The sequence below is a fragment of the Fonsecaea monophora genome (genome assembly GCF_001642475.1).
Source record: "Fonsecaea monophora strain CBS 269.37 chromosome Unknown Scaff47, whole genome shotgun sequence".
NCBI classification, from domain to species: domain Eukaryota; kingdom Fungi; phylum Ascomycota; class Eurotiomycetes; order Chaetothyriales; family Herpotrichiellaceae; genus Fonsecaea; species Fonsecaea monophora.
The window spans coordinates 38,028-51,064 of record NW_019173978.1 but is presented as its reverse complement, the minus strand read 5'-3'; the positions used below and the strand labels follow the sequence as shown (position 1 = coordinate 51,064).

Genomic DNA, 13,037 nt, shown 5'->3' with positions numbered 1-13,037 from the left:
AGCTCCAAGGAGCTTCGTTTGCCAGTAGCTGCCCTTGCCAGCAGCCAGGCTTCACCCCTAGCCTTACAACCATGGCGACCACCGGCACCGATGCAGACCACGAGGATGGTCAATCACACCACCTTGAGCACTCGGTCCACCAGCGGCTGAGGGCGAACTCGTCCATTATGCAGCTCAAGAAGATCCTCGTGGCCAACCGAGGCGAGATTCCCATCAGAATTTTCCGAACTGCTCACGAACTCTCCCTTCAGACCGTGGCTGTCTACAGCTATGAAGACAGACTGGGCATGCATAGACAAAAGGCGGACGAAGCATACATGATCGGCAAGCGAGGACAATACACCCCCGTTGGTGCCTACCTGGCTGGTGACGAGATCATCAAGATCGCCCTCGCCCACGGCGTTCAGATGATTCACCCAGGCTACGGTTTCTTGTCTGAGAACGCCGAGTTTGCGCGAAAGGTCGAGGAGGCCGGTATCATCTTCGTCGGTCCCTCTTATCAGGTCATTGATGCTCTCGGTGACAAGGTCTCGGCTCGACGACTGGCCATGAAATGCAACGTACCATGCGTACCCGGAACCGAAGGCCCAGTCGCCAAGTTTGAAGAGGTCAAGGCATTCACGGACCAATATGGTTTTCCCATCATCATCAAAGCTGCATTCGGTGGAGGTGGCCGTGGCATGAGAGTCGTCAGAGACCAAGAAAGCCTAAAGGATTCATTTGAGCGAGCTACCTCCGAGGCAAAGTCTGCCTTTGGCAACGGCACAGTCTTTGTCGAACGCTTTTTGGACAAGCCCAAGCACATTGAAGTTCAACTGCTCGGTGACAACCACGGCAATGTTGTTCATCTGTACGAACGAGACTGCAGTGTTCAAAGACGGCACCAAAAAGTCGTGGAGCTAGCTCCTGCCAAAGATCTTCCGTCCGAGGTCCGGGATGCCATTCTCAATGATGCAGTCAAACTAGCTCAATCCGTCAACTATCGTAATGCAGGCACGGCAGAATTCTTAGTGGACCAACAGAACAGATATTACTTTATCGAAATCAACCCCAGAATCCAAGTCGAACACACCATCACCGAGGAGATTACTGGCATCGATATTGTCGCCGCTCAGATCCAAATCGCGGCTGGTGCCTCTCTCGAGCAACTAGGCTTGACCCAGGACCGGATCTCAACGCGCGGCTTCGCTATCCAGTGCCGTATCACCACGGAAGATCCTTCCCATGGATTCTCACCCGATACCGGCAAGATCGAGGTGTACCGATCGGCAGGAGGTAACGGCGTTCGTCTTGACGGTGGCAACGGATTTGCTGGTGCTATCATCACTCCTCACTACGATTCCATGTTGGTGAAATGCACTTGCCACGGCTCCACTTACGAGATCGTGCGCCGAAAGATGCTGCGAGCGCTGGTTGAATTCCGCATCCGTGGTGTGAAGACCAACATCCCCTTCTTGGCCTCGCTTTTGACCCATCCAACCTTTGTTGAGGGCACGTGCTGGACGACCTTCATTGACGACACTCCAGAGCTGTTCAAACTGATTGGCAGCCAGAACCGGGCCCAGAAGCTCCTTCAGTATCTCGGCGATCTTGCAGTCAATGGAAGCAGCATCAAAGGCCAGATCGGCGAGTCGAAATTCAAGGGTGATATCATCATGCCTACACTATTTGATGAGCATGGCAAGGAGATCAATGTGGACGAGCCATGCACGCAGGGGTGGAAATCGATCATCGACAAAGAAGGACCTGCCGCATTTGCCAAGGCAGTCCGAACGAACAAGGGGTGTCTCATCATGGATACTACCTGGCGTGACGCACATCAGTCTCTGTTGGCCACACGAGTCCGCACGGTCGACCTGTGCAACATCGCCAAACATACAAGTCATGCACTCAACAACGCGTGGGCATTGGAGTGCTGGGGTGGAGCCACGTTCGATGTTGCTATGCGATTTTTGTATGAGGACCCATGGGATCGACTCCGCAAGATGAGAAAGCTGGTTCCCAACATTCCCTTCCAGATGTTGCTCCGTGGAGCCAACGGTGTTGCTTACAAGTCACTCCCCGACAACGCCATTTACCATTTCTGCAAGCAGGCGAAGAAGAACGGAATGGATATCTTTAGAGTGTTTGATGCTCTCAACGACATCGACCAATTGGAGGTGGGTATGAGGGCTGTTCAGGAAGCCGGTGGTGTTGTGGAAGCCGCCATCTGCTATTCAGGTGACAGTATGTGACTCCTATCTTCCCCCTCGCTGACTCGATGCTAATCAATCCAATAGTGCTTGTAAGTGTGCCTTGTTTCCGTGTTTGCTCGTTATCTGCCTTTTCATCCGGAGATGGCATCCGCGACCCCCCGTTCGTCTGGGTACCGGATTGTACCGGGAAGATAACAACAAAGAATGCGCCTGTATCCCCTATATGGCAGTGACGCTTGAGCGCTAGCCTTGCAGCACGAGAACACATGGCAGCGGTTGCAACTCTCAGGCCGCTTTTTGTCTCAGACTTACAAGCAACCCACGATCCCCCTGGATGCGCTCTTTTTGGTTCTTGCTACGATTTCCTTGGTTATTTTGATTAAGCTTCTCAGTACATTTACTAACTTTTTCACCAGAACCCCAAGAAGAAATATAACTTGGAATATTACATGAACCTCGTCGAGAAGATTGTCAAGATTGGGACCCACATTCTCGGCATCAAAGACATGGCCGGCGTTCTGAAGCCCAAGGCTGCTCGTCTTCTTGTTGGCTCCATCCGCAAGAAGTACCCCGATCTCCCGATCCATGTCCACACCCACGACTCGGCGGGAACTGGAGTGGCAACCTACGTCGCTTGCGCGGAGGCTGGCGCTGATGCTGTGGACACGGCATCAGATTCTATGTCAGGCATGACATCTCAGCCAAGCGTTGGAGCTCTCCTTGCTTCTCTTGAAGGCACCGACTATGACCCAGGTCTAAATGGTCACAACGTGCGAGCACTGGACCAATATTGGTCCCAGCTGAGATTGCTCTACTCACCGTTCGAAGCTGGCTTGACTGGCCCCGATCCCGAAGTGTACGAACATGAGATCCCAGGAGGACAACTCACCAACTTGATCTTCCAAGCCTCTCAACTCGGTCTAGGCGAGCAATGGCTAGAGACGAAGAAGGCTTACGAACAGGCGAACGACCTCTTGGGGGACATCGTCAAAGTCACTCCCACCTCCAAAGTGGTGGGTGATCTCGCGCAATTCATGGTGTCCAACAAGTTGGATGAAGAGGGCGTCAAGGCCAAAGCCAAGGAGTTGGATTTCCCCGAATCCGTCTTGGAGTTCTTCGAAGGGTACATGGGTCAGCCATACGGCGGATTCCCCGAGCCACTGCGAAGCGACGTGCTCCGTGGACGCCGAAAGATGGACAAGAGACCGGGGCTGTATCTTGAGCCCATTGACTTTGCCAAGGTCAAGAAGGACTTGAAGGAGAGATTCAACACCACCGCAGAAACGGATGTGGCGAGTTATGTGATGTACCCCAAGGTTTTTGAGGACTATCGCAAATTCGTGGACAAGTATGGCGATTTATCGGTGCTCCCGACCAAGTACTTCCTGAACAAGCCAGAGATTGGTGAGGAGTTCCACGTGGAGCTCGAAAAGGGCAAGGTTTTGATCATGAAGTTGCTGGCTGTGGGACCCCTGTCGGAAGCCACCGGCCAACGCGAAGTGTTCTACGAGGTGAACGGCGAAGTTCGGCAAGTGACAATCGACGACAACAAGGCTGCGGTGGAGAACACCAGCCGGCCCAAGGCCGATCCGGGCGACAGCAGCCAAGTCGGGGCTCCCATGTCAGGCGTGGTGGTGGAGGTTCGAGCCAAGGAAGGGCACGACATCAAGAAGGGCGACCCGATTGCTGTGCTGAGCGCCATGAAGATGGAGATGGTTATCAGCGCTCCACATTCTGGCAAAGTTGGCGAGATTCTGGTCAAAGAAGGGGACTCGGTTGCTGGATCGGATTTGATTTGCAAGATTGCAAAGGCGTGAAAGGCCTCGTGGGACAGGGGATCTAGATTGCAACGACTGTTTGAAAACGAGGGGGTTGTGACAGCCTAGGTGGTTTGAAACCCAGTATGGATTATGGGGGAGCAAGGAGACAGAGAGAAGGGAAGCATCCATTGTTATCACCTCAGGCAAGGCCGAATTAGGACCGTATTGTTATTTCCTAGTTGCTAGAAGACGTCTAGGCTGTTCTCCCTGCAACACATGTGAGTCTATGCTGATAACCCCCAAAAAGCCACTGGCTCTGTCTCGAAAGGACTGTGAAGCATGTGAAATACTGAACGTGCATGTGGTGTGGTCCTCGAGGCTGGTGGTCTTGGATCCCTCTGTCTGTGGGCTGCAACCAACCAGGTGGCATACGTTGGTCGTCGGTTCTTTTCTCTCTTTTGTACCGTTTTGTCTCTTCACTTCTTCATAGGTTCAAACTATGACCTCAAGCGGGCACCACGGCACCAACGGGGCTCCGGACTGCGGACCACAGACCACGGACCATCACGGCTGCTGACCATCCATGTCTCTTTGTCGACAACGTCCACTTGGCTGCATCATGAGGCGCGGGGTACAATCCACCACCGAGGCCCCGGATTCTAATTCCACTGCATTGATTGGGAGATATCAACCTTGTTACTGGCTCCTGGGGTTAGAGGTTTGCTACAAATGCCAGGGATCACTGCTCTGGATAAATGCTGACCAGACCTCCTCTAGGTATCTACCTGCGAGCTAGACTCGGCCTGATATCTCTCCTATTTGCCCTCCTCGAAGTCCTGTTCGTATCCCTAACGGACGCCAAAGCTGGGAACGTGGCACGCGAGTTGAACCAGGGCTGCACTTGCTATGCCGCTATTCGTCCCTCGTCTCCTCCATCCTTCTGCTCAGGTGGTTCGACCGGCTGAGACAAAGCTTATGCTGGGCTCCTACTCTGGCGAGGGGTAGAAGAGAGGACGATGAGAGGACCAGCCAGTACATAAATGACCGCCCACACCCCTCCATTATGTACCCTACGGGCTTCTCGGTTCCAGACTGCTCTGCATTCCTCTCGAACAACACAGCTACCAGATCAAGCCGTCAAGCGTTGACCATTGACACTTCCAACAACCTACAGTCACAGGATCCTTCAAGGCTTTCTCAGTGAGCTATCTACACACCACCAGCTGCGTCTGGTTCCGCTTTTTTGAGCTTCATCTCGTCGATCCACCCACCTGTGTCATCTACGTCACCATATCCTCGCAGCATCGATCGACGCTCACCCTTCTGAGGCCACTGTCCATCGAATAGTGGTATAAGTACTGTTGTTTCCCTACCAAGCACTTGAGTTGGGTTCTGTCCTACAAAGCCTACTCTTTTTTTCTCGACCTTCCTGTGACATACATCGGAACCCAGTCTCAGCCTCGACCAGCGTCACCAGAAATCATGTTCTTCAAACAGTACAACTACAAGCCCCGGAGCAATAGCCAGTCCTCCCAGGGCTCTGCCGCTGGCAGCCCGACCAAGGAGGAGACGAAGGCTACCACAGGAGCCACAGGTCCCGCAGCCTCCGCTGGCGCTGCAGGGCGAAGACGGGTGAGTACCTCACGATATCCCAACCTCCTTTCGCAGCATGGGTCTGCTACTTCAAGATGTCTCTATAAACTTGCATCCGAATTGGCTATTTAACTAACAACTGTCGTCTCTTGTGCGGTTTACAGTCATCCGCCTCGGAAAAGTTCGCTGGCCTCACGGGGCAAAAGCGAAGCAGCCAGGACGAACGCAAGGCCAACTGGGCCGACCAGAAGCCCGGCCAACCAGGCATTCTAGGCGGCATGTGGCAGAATTTCACCAAGGGATCCTAGAATCCTCCACGTGTCTGTGAGATGGGGGTTGGTTGAGCATGGTCCAAGTGTGATGCGCTACTGTTGTTTGATGGAGATGGAGTAAGCAGCTTGCCGATTGTACCAGGCGATGAGTTTTTGGTGTTTCACAATGCGCGATGCAAACATGCAAACAATGTGACAATCCGATTATGGGAAGGAGGACGACGACTCGTTCAACGCGCGCCTTGCCTTTATTTATGTACTGTGTGTATCTCAGATGGCTTCTCGTTGACGGATGGACCACCACCTCTACTCTACCAATACCAACACCAAGCTACTTTTAGTTTTTCAGAGGATACCTATATAGCTAACCAATTAGGTAGCTATTAGCTTCATGGCGAGACAAAAACCCAGTGTCTCTACTAGTTATCTGCACTTGAGGTGTCTACCACGTCGGGGTCTCCTCGGTATCTGCAAATATCATCCCGAAATTCTTGATTCTCGATTCTCGATTTTCGACATCTTCCGAACCGCATAGACCGTAGCACACAGGATTTGAGCACAATCACGAAGCACAGGGTTAGGACAGTAGGTTTCCAGGTTACCGGAAAGATCCTAGGGACATTGACCGACGCACGTTCACGAACAGAAGACATGAATGTCGATATCGAGTCAACTGTAGAAAGGACAGCCCCCAAAAACCAAAAAAACAAAACAAAAAAAATACAAAAAAAAAACATTTTGTATCTTTCTTACTTCCTCCTCGTTCAATTTCCAATCCAGTCTAAACCAGTAGAATCATCCATTCCAATCCACCCAGTCCAGTCACGTCAGCAGCAGTGCTGTGTCATTTTGGGGGAAAAACCAGAAAGCTCTGAACTGCGTGTTTCCTGTGTTCCTATGTATGTATGTACCAACTTCCGAAAACCTCTCCCAAAAGGGGGACCAAAAGAGAAGTCCCTTGGTAATAAGTGTCGTATTACTTGAAACACGACCCTCGATTTGTGTCCCATCCAGGCATTAGGCAAGATCCCTCCGTCTCCGTTCTTCACTACTCCCCGGGCATACGGGGCCTGTGTGCAGCCCCATCCACATCCACGTCCGCTCAATTACGACACCGTCTTCTTCACCTCTTGCACGGCACCCTCAACCTTGTCCTTGGTCTGGCTGGCGATCGATTCGACCGCGCCCTCAAGTTCTGTCTTGGCCTTCTCGGCGCGGATCTTTTCCCAGCGTTCTTTTCCATTGCCACTGTAAAATTGCAAACACGAGCGATTAGATCGATTTGAATTAAAAACGAGCTGCTAGCAGGTTTGACGGAGGAGTGGAGATGCCGGCCGACGAAGCTCAAGCGTTTGTGCTTGACGCATCGCCGGACAACCTGAGGCGCGCATATATAGAGAAAGGTTGTACTTACTACCAGTAATCGTACCACCGATACCCTTGTGTGAGCTGGGCGTTGAAGTTCACAAAGTGGCAGGCGAACAGCAAGTAGTTCTTGGGCGTCACGGCAAGGGCATATCGCATGAATGTCCCCGAGTATATGGTGAGCGCAGCTGTGAATTGTCCCGAGATGCTGTAGTCAAAAGACCCCATTAGTCTCCGTTCCTCAATGTCTCGGGGTGTTCTTGACCGGCTGCAAAGTCTTGACCCAACCCATTGGAGCAGACGATGACTGAATGTTCCCAAGTCTGTGTGCTTGCAGGTACCACTGAAGGATACAGATGGAAGAGATGGTGGGGTTGGACGTACATTTCAGGATCCTTCTGTGTATCCAACACTGCGGCGATGGGAATGCCGAAATTCGAAGCCGGACCCCAGAAATCTGTCCAGACAACACAGTCAGTACTCTTGTAGCTCGGATTTCATGTGACTGTATTGTGCTGTCGCTTTGTCTTGCCTCCCCCTCTTAATCGTGCGGCTCAACCACTTTTTTCCCGTAATCGCTAGCCAACAGCGCAGCGACGATAGTCGCGCAAGCAGCGCAGTTGTTCCTCATGAACAGTGAAATTGTGCGTCAAAAAAGGCTCGCTGGGATAAACGTACGTGTGGAGCAGAAATAATCGAGGACCTTGTTTGAGCGAATCCGCGCATTGATGGCTTTGATAGTTGCGGCCATTGCTGCGACACTTCTCCGTGTTGCTCTTTTTTTTTCTTCTTCTCTTACTCTCTCTCACTTCTAGAGACCCTCGACCAAACACACACCAAAGGGAATGACCGGCGCAAGAACAAACGAGGGCGACAGGGAGGATACGAGTGTGCAGGAGGAAGAAGTGAGAGCGGTTGAGTCAGAGGTGCAAAGAGCTGCGATTTCGGGGTTTCGGGGTATGTAGTGGTTGAACGAAAAGAGTCAATAATAATCATGGCCAACGGCAATGGTCGAAGGAGCCCGGTCTTTAGCAGAATCTCCGTTCACTATGTCACGTGGCAACATTCTAGGAAGAACATTCAGCCGCATACAACTCCAAGTCCACCACCTATTGATGGGCAACAACTATCAACAGCCCCTTAGAGAGAACAAGTTGACCACGGACGACGCTACAGTAGTTGCATTGAATGCGCATTTCATCATCACGTCCAAACCAATATCAATATTCTGTACCTTTGATATCCACACAATACCACTATTTTGTACCTTTATCATAGGTGAACCTCCATAATATCCCTTCTTACAGCTTATCGTCCTGGCGTTGAGTAATTACCTGTGCCTGAAACCGAATCTGGAAGCAGAGCTCATCCACTGCCCGTAAGTCCACGTCTCCGGGCTCACTTGACTTGAGCCGGTCCAGGACATTTTGCAGCATGACACTTAGGCTGGGCTGAGTACCACCTTCGGCCGGCTCGTCAGGACAAGCCGATAAATCAATTGAGGCTGCTACCTCATTAGTACTTGACGGTAGCTGGGGATTCTCTGCTGCTGCGTTTTCACCCTTGCTCGGTGCTGAAGGCAATGGGTCGCTCTCGAGTACGCTTCCTTCCTTCGGTTGCCGAGTTCCAGGGACCACCACCTCGACCGCGTCAAGATGATGGATCGGTGACTCTGGAGTCGAGCTGACATTCTCTGGTCTTCGACGTTGTCGGCCCCTCCGACGTTTCGGAGTACTCGTTGGCTCAGTAACAGCTGTCCGAGTTTCATGCACAAGTTCGTTTGTGGCAATCGCTTGAACTGCCCGCGACGGAACAATTTCAATGCAGTCTTCCATTTCTCCTGGTGTTTCATATAAAGAGCTGTTGGTTGCTTGAGACGATGTCTGGGAAGAGATTTGGGACCTTCTCCGCTTGTTCGAGGTGAATCTCAGGCTACTAGACTTGCGCTTCCGACTTCGTCGTGTCTGGTGCTTTGCTTGGCCGTTGGGTTCCTGTCCCTCCCCTGCAATCTGCAAACCCTCGTCCTCGACTACCTGGCTAAGGTGTTGGTCAAGATCATGGGATAATTGCGAGGCGCTAAGCATGTCGATCTCATCGCTGTCGTTTCTAGTTGCCATTGGGCTTGAGGACGCACGATCATTATTTGCGCCAGTAGTCGTTGCCAATGGATTTGTGGTTGTGGGAACAGCGCGGACAGCTTCTTCAGTGCTCTGATCTAGCATGTTGATATCCGTTTGTGCGTTAACGAGCCTCTGCTCATTGACGGTGGAAAATGGTCCAGTCACATCTTCAGTTGGTGAAACGTCGTTTGCTTTCATAGCGCTCTGCTGACAGACGACTTGCGGCGGCGCGATGGCAAGATCAATTCTGACTTGTCCATCCTCCGCACCAGATTGTGGTGGAGAAGAAGTAATCTCCCCTCGATCACGAGAACCTGGAATGGATGGCGGTGATGAAGGCACGTCGATGTCCGCTATTTGATTAGCAATGTGTCGTGCTCGAGGGGTTGGAGAAGCCGGTATTTCAGGTTCCTGTTGATCATGACCTGTTGGCAAAGTCGGTGTTGAAGGCCGTTCTGGTAGCGCAGCTGCCTTGCGCGCAATACCACAATTGCTTACGCTCGTAGCCCTGCTATGTGGTCGCGGACTTGATCGAAGATCGGCAAATACAACGGTAGGTTCGGAACGTTGTCTATCTCGAACTTCTTTTTGATGTTCTGTTAGGCACTGCGAATCTGAATCGTATTCACATGCCGGTGAGGAATCAATCGGTACAAAGAGAACTTGGGAATCGTCAAATCTCGCCCTGGATCGGGGACTTTGTCTTCTGGGGCCTGAGAAAGTCGGACTCGGATGCTCCGTTGTAACAAGCTCGAAGTGCTGGCTTCCGAGTTCCGGAGAAGGTCCAACGCTATGTGCAACCTTGTCGGGACTTAATGCTTTATGTGTAGATGTGGGAGTTTTTCCCCCGGCAGGAGCAGGTGGTATTGTGGTGTCAGGGATTAATTCAATACCGGCTTCTCGTAACTTGCACAAAGCTTCAGAGAGACGCTGGCTGATAGAGACAGCGCGTAAATGGCTGTAACGCATATTCCACAGTGTGATAGCTTCGTCCCGTGCAAAGATATGGGGACTTTCAAAGAAAGCGGCCAGAACGTCATCGAATACTTCGTCAGTTCCAGGGGCAGTTCTGGCAAGGATGCTTAGGGTGGACCTGACGATTTCAGAATAAGATCCGCCACGAGTGTCATCTTTCCCGAACTCATCGTCTTTGAGTAAGGTAGACAGAGTTGGCTGAAGTAGTCCCAGCAGGCGGACGATGTATTCCTGTGGGGCAGCATCGAAGTTCTGTTCCAGCTGCTCTATCCCGAGCATTATCAACGATTTCTTTCCAGTAGCGTGTTGCGTTCCGAAATCTCGTAGTAGCCGGGTGTTCAGATATTCGAGAAGTTCCTCAGAGTGGCGCAAGAATGGTTGTGCTTCAGTCTTCAGCGCCTCGGATGGCGCACGACTCTGGGAATCCTCTTCATTTTTCGATTCTCGCATGACGGACTCTAGTGTATCATAGATGACAAGCATCCTCTTCACGTCGCAGTTGAGCTCGAGTCCAGCCTTTATCAGATCTGTCCCAAGTTCAGTGATGGCGGCGAGTGTCAAGTGTCGCACTTGGGCGAGGCTAAGTCCATGAATACCGCTTGCTCGTTCTTCGGTCACCAGTCCTGAGCAGTCTTCAAAGAGCAGTCCTAAGAAATTGGTTACGTTGGTCATGGCATCGAGTGTCTCAGGTGAAGGCTTGATCTCTTTGCTGCTTGCCTCTCGTAATGCTTTGAGGAAATGTGACCAGGCAATGGCAATAAACGCTTTGTCGGAGTTGCCTGAAGCACCCCAGGAGCTGTATTGCATCAAAACTTGGAACATGTCGAGAATCGCTCTGGACTTTGCTCTAATCCATTTACAATCGATGGTGGGGAGTTCCTCTGGCTCAACTCGTGTATTTTCAAGGGCGCGTTTCTCATTCCAGACCTTCATGCTCTTTTTTGAGTTCCAGAACAATGCCATGAAGATGCGACTTGCAATGTCGGCGTTGGCACTGCTTTTCTCGAAAAATGAGCTCTTCATTACCTTGACAATGTATTCATTCCAGACCCTAGTGTACTGTTTGTGCGTAGCGGCTGGTCTGAAAGCATAATAAAGCAAGGTGCAGTAACTTGAAACGGCAGTTGGACGGGTGCCTTTGGACGCCTGTTCAGTCGATTGACGTTCCATTTGAGCGGTGAGTGGCTTCGCAAGCAATGCCATCAAGGTGTCGGATGTTTGATGGGGTCGGATGATGTGAATGAAACGATCCCAGGCCATATAGGCTTGTTGTTTGATGGCAGACTCGCTGCAGTTGAAGCATGTCTGGATGACTTTCAACCAGTCCATAAATTGTGGCCATTTGTCGAATCGCGGCCCAGCTCCATTGGAGTCTCGCTCCTCGACACCATTGCTGAGCATGAGTACGATCGTCCATATTTGGGGAACCTGAATCCCTTCTTCTCTGACCGTGATCATCTTTTCAAGTCTGCGACACATAGCCGAGCTGAACGTCTTTCCCGGTGAAAGCTCTGCGGCGAGAATCGATTTGACAGTGACTGAAATGGAGTAGGACACTGGAAATACCGAGCACGCTTTCAGACCCATGGCAATCGCCTTTGTTCTCACATCCTTCAGCGAGTTTGTCATGCCCGTCAATAGCGCCTCGACCCACAAGTTCGCTCGAGCTTTCATTGTGGGCCTTGCCTGATCGAGGAGCTTCTGGTAGACCAATAACCTCTCCGAGACCACGCCATTGCCTTTCACGTGCTCAGTTAGAGCCCTGAGTGCTTCAAGCAGGCGTGTAACACGGGTGTTGTTGACGAGAACTGGCCGAAAATTTTGGGTTGCTAAAAGGTGAAGGTAGTGAAGGATCACACCCTTTGGTGCAGTATGTTCGGAGATGACCTGGATGGACCGATCGAGGACGAAGATACGATGCTCGTCCGTCAACAAAGAGGAATAGTCGCGGTTCCACACAAAAATGACCAGCACCTTCAAGGCTTGAGTGACCAGATTCGTATCAGCAATGAGTGGCTCATTTGGACTGGGTTGCTTCTGCAGATCTCGTTTGATGTATTTCAGAATTGTGGTTATCTTAGCTTTCAGCACTTCCTCCTCGGGCATGTCATCATATTCGCGAATGACCGAAGCAAGGGTCTGATATGCATCGACAGATAGTGATCTGTCGTCATGAGACAGCTGTTGCAGGATACTCTCTATCATTTCACCCATTGTACGTTTCGCATCTTGTGATTCCTCCACAGCTTGTGCGGTCTGTTCGTCGACAGAAGAGGGTTTAAGGATGGACTTCAGAGACGGTTGGGAGCCCGAAGAAGGAAGATGAGATGGCCTTGTGGTACTTGCAGGCGGTTGGCTCGTGGATGAAGGGTGGTCAACATGGGAACCAATGGAGAACCCGACGCGTTTCCGAGTCGCTGTGTTCGATGAGCCAGGAAATGATGCGGGCGAGTCTGGGGTGCTCATTGGTTTGGCTGATGGTCTTGGAAAGAAGACTTTACGGCGTGAAGACGTGGAGGGTGGACTCAAAGGAAGGACATCAGGAACGGACATGGCGACAATGAAGCAGAAAAAGACTGCACAGACAGGCAAGGTTACTGTTACCAACAAAACAAAGAACCTGAAAGGACTGAAGACCGCCTGCAGTCATTCATGACTCAAATATCGCAGGTAGGCTCAGAGAGAAGGTGTAAAGAAGCATTCAAAGCCGGGGAATGATAAAGAGGGAGAGGCGCTGGCGACATACCCAGCCTCGTT

General features: G+C 51.4%; 3 protein-coding genes across 3 annotated transcripts; 1 reads left to right on the top strand and 2 right to left on the bottom strand.

Moving 5' to 3' along the window:
• Nucleotides 1-71: 71 nt before the first annotated feature.
• Nucleotides 72-4,012, top strand: AYO21_06641 (pyruvate carboxylase; the record flags this gene model as incomplete). Its single annotated transcript, XM_022656600.1, has 3 exons — nucleotides 72-2,226; nucleotides 2,280-2,365; nucleotides 2,612-4,012. The coding sequence occupies 3 exons, from the start codon at nucleotides 72-74 to the stop codon at nucleotides 4,010-4,012; spliced, it is 3,642 nt and encodes a 1,213-aa protein (XP_022511042.1).
• A 2,914-nt stretch (nucleotides 4,013-6,926) lies between these two features.
• Nucleotides 6,927-7,936, bottom strand: AYO21_06640 (hypothetical protein; the record flags this gene model as incomplete). Its single annotated transcript, XM_022656599.1, has 4 exons — nucleotides 6,927-7,068; nucleotides 7,235-7,492; nucleotides 7,570-7,642; nucleotides 7,864-7,936. The coding sequence occupies 4 exons, from the start codon at nucleotides 7,934-7,936 to the stop codon at nucleotides 6,927-6,929; spliced, it is 546 nt and encodes a 181-aa protein (XP_022511041.1).
• A 550-nt stretch (nucleotides 7,937-8,486) lies between these two features.
• Nucleotides 8,487-12,833, bottom strand: AYO21_06639 (hypothetical protein; the record flags this gene model as incomplete). Its single annotated transcript, XM_022656598.1, has 1 exon — nucleotides 8,487-12,833. The coding sequence occupies one exon, from the start codon at nucleotides 12,831-12,833 to the stop codon at nucleotides 8,487-8,489; it is 4,347 nt and encodes a 1,448-aa protein (XP_022511040.1).
• Nucleotides 12,834-13,037: the final 204 nt, after the last annotated feature.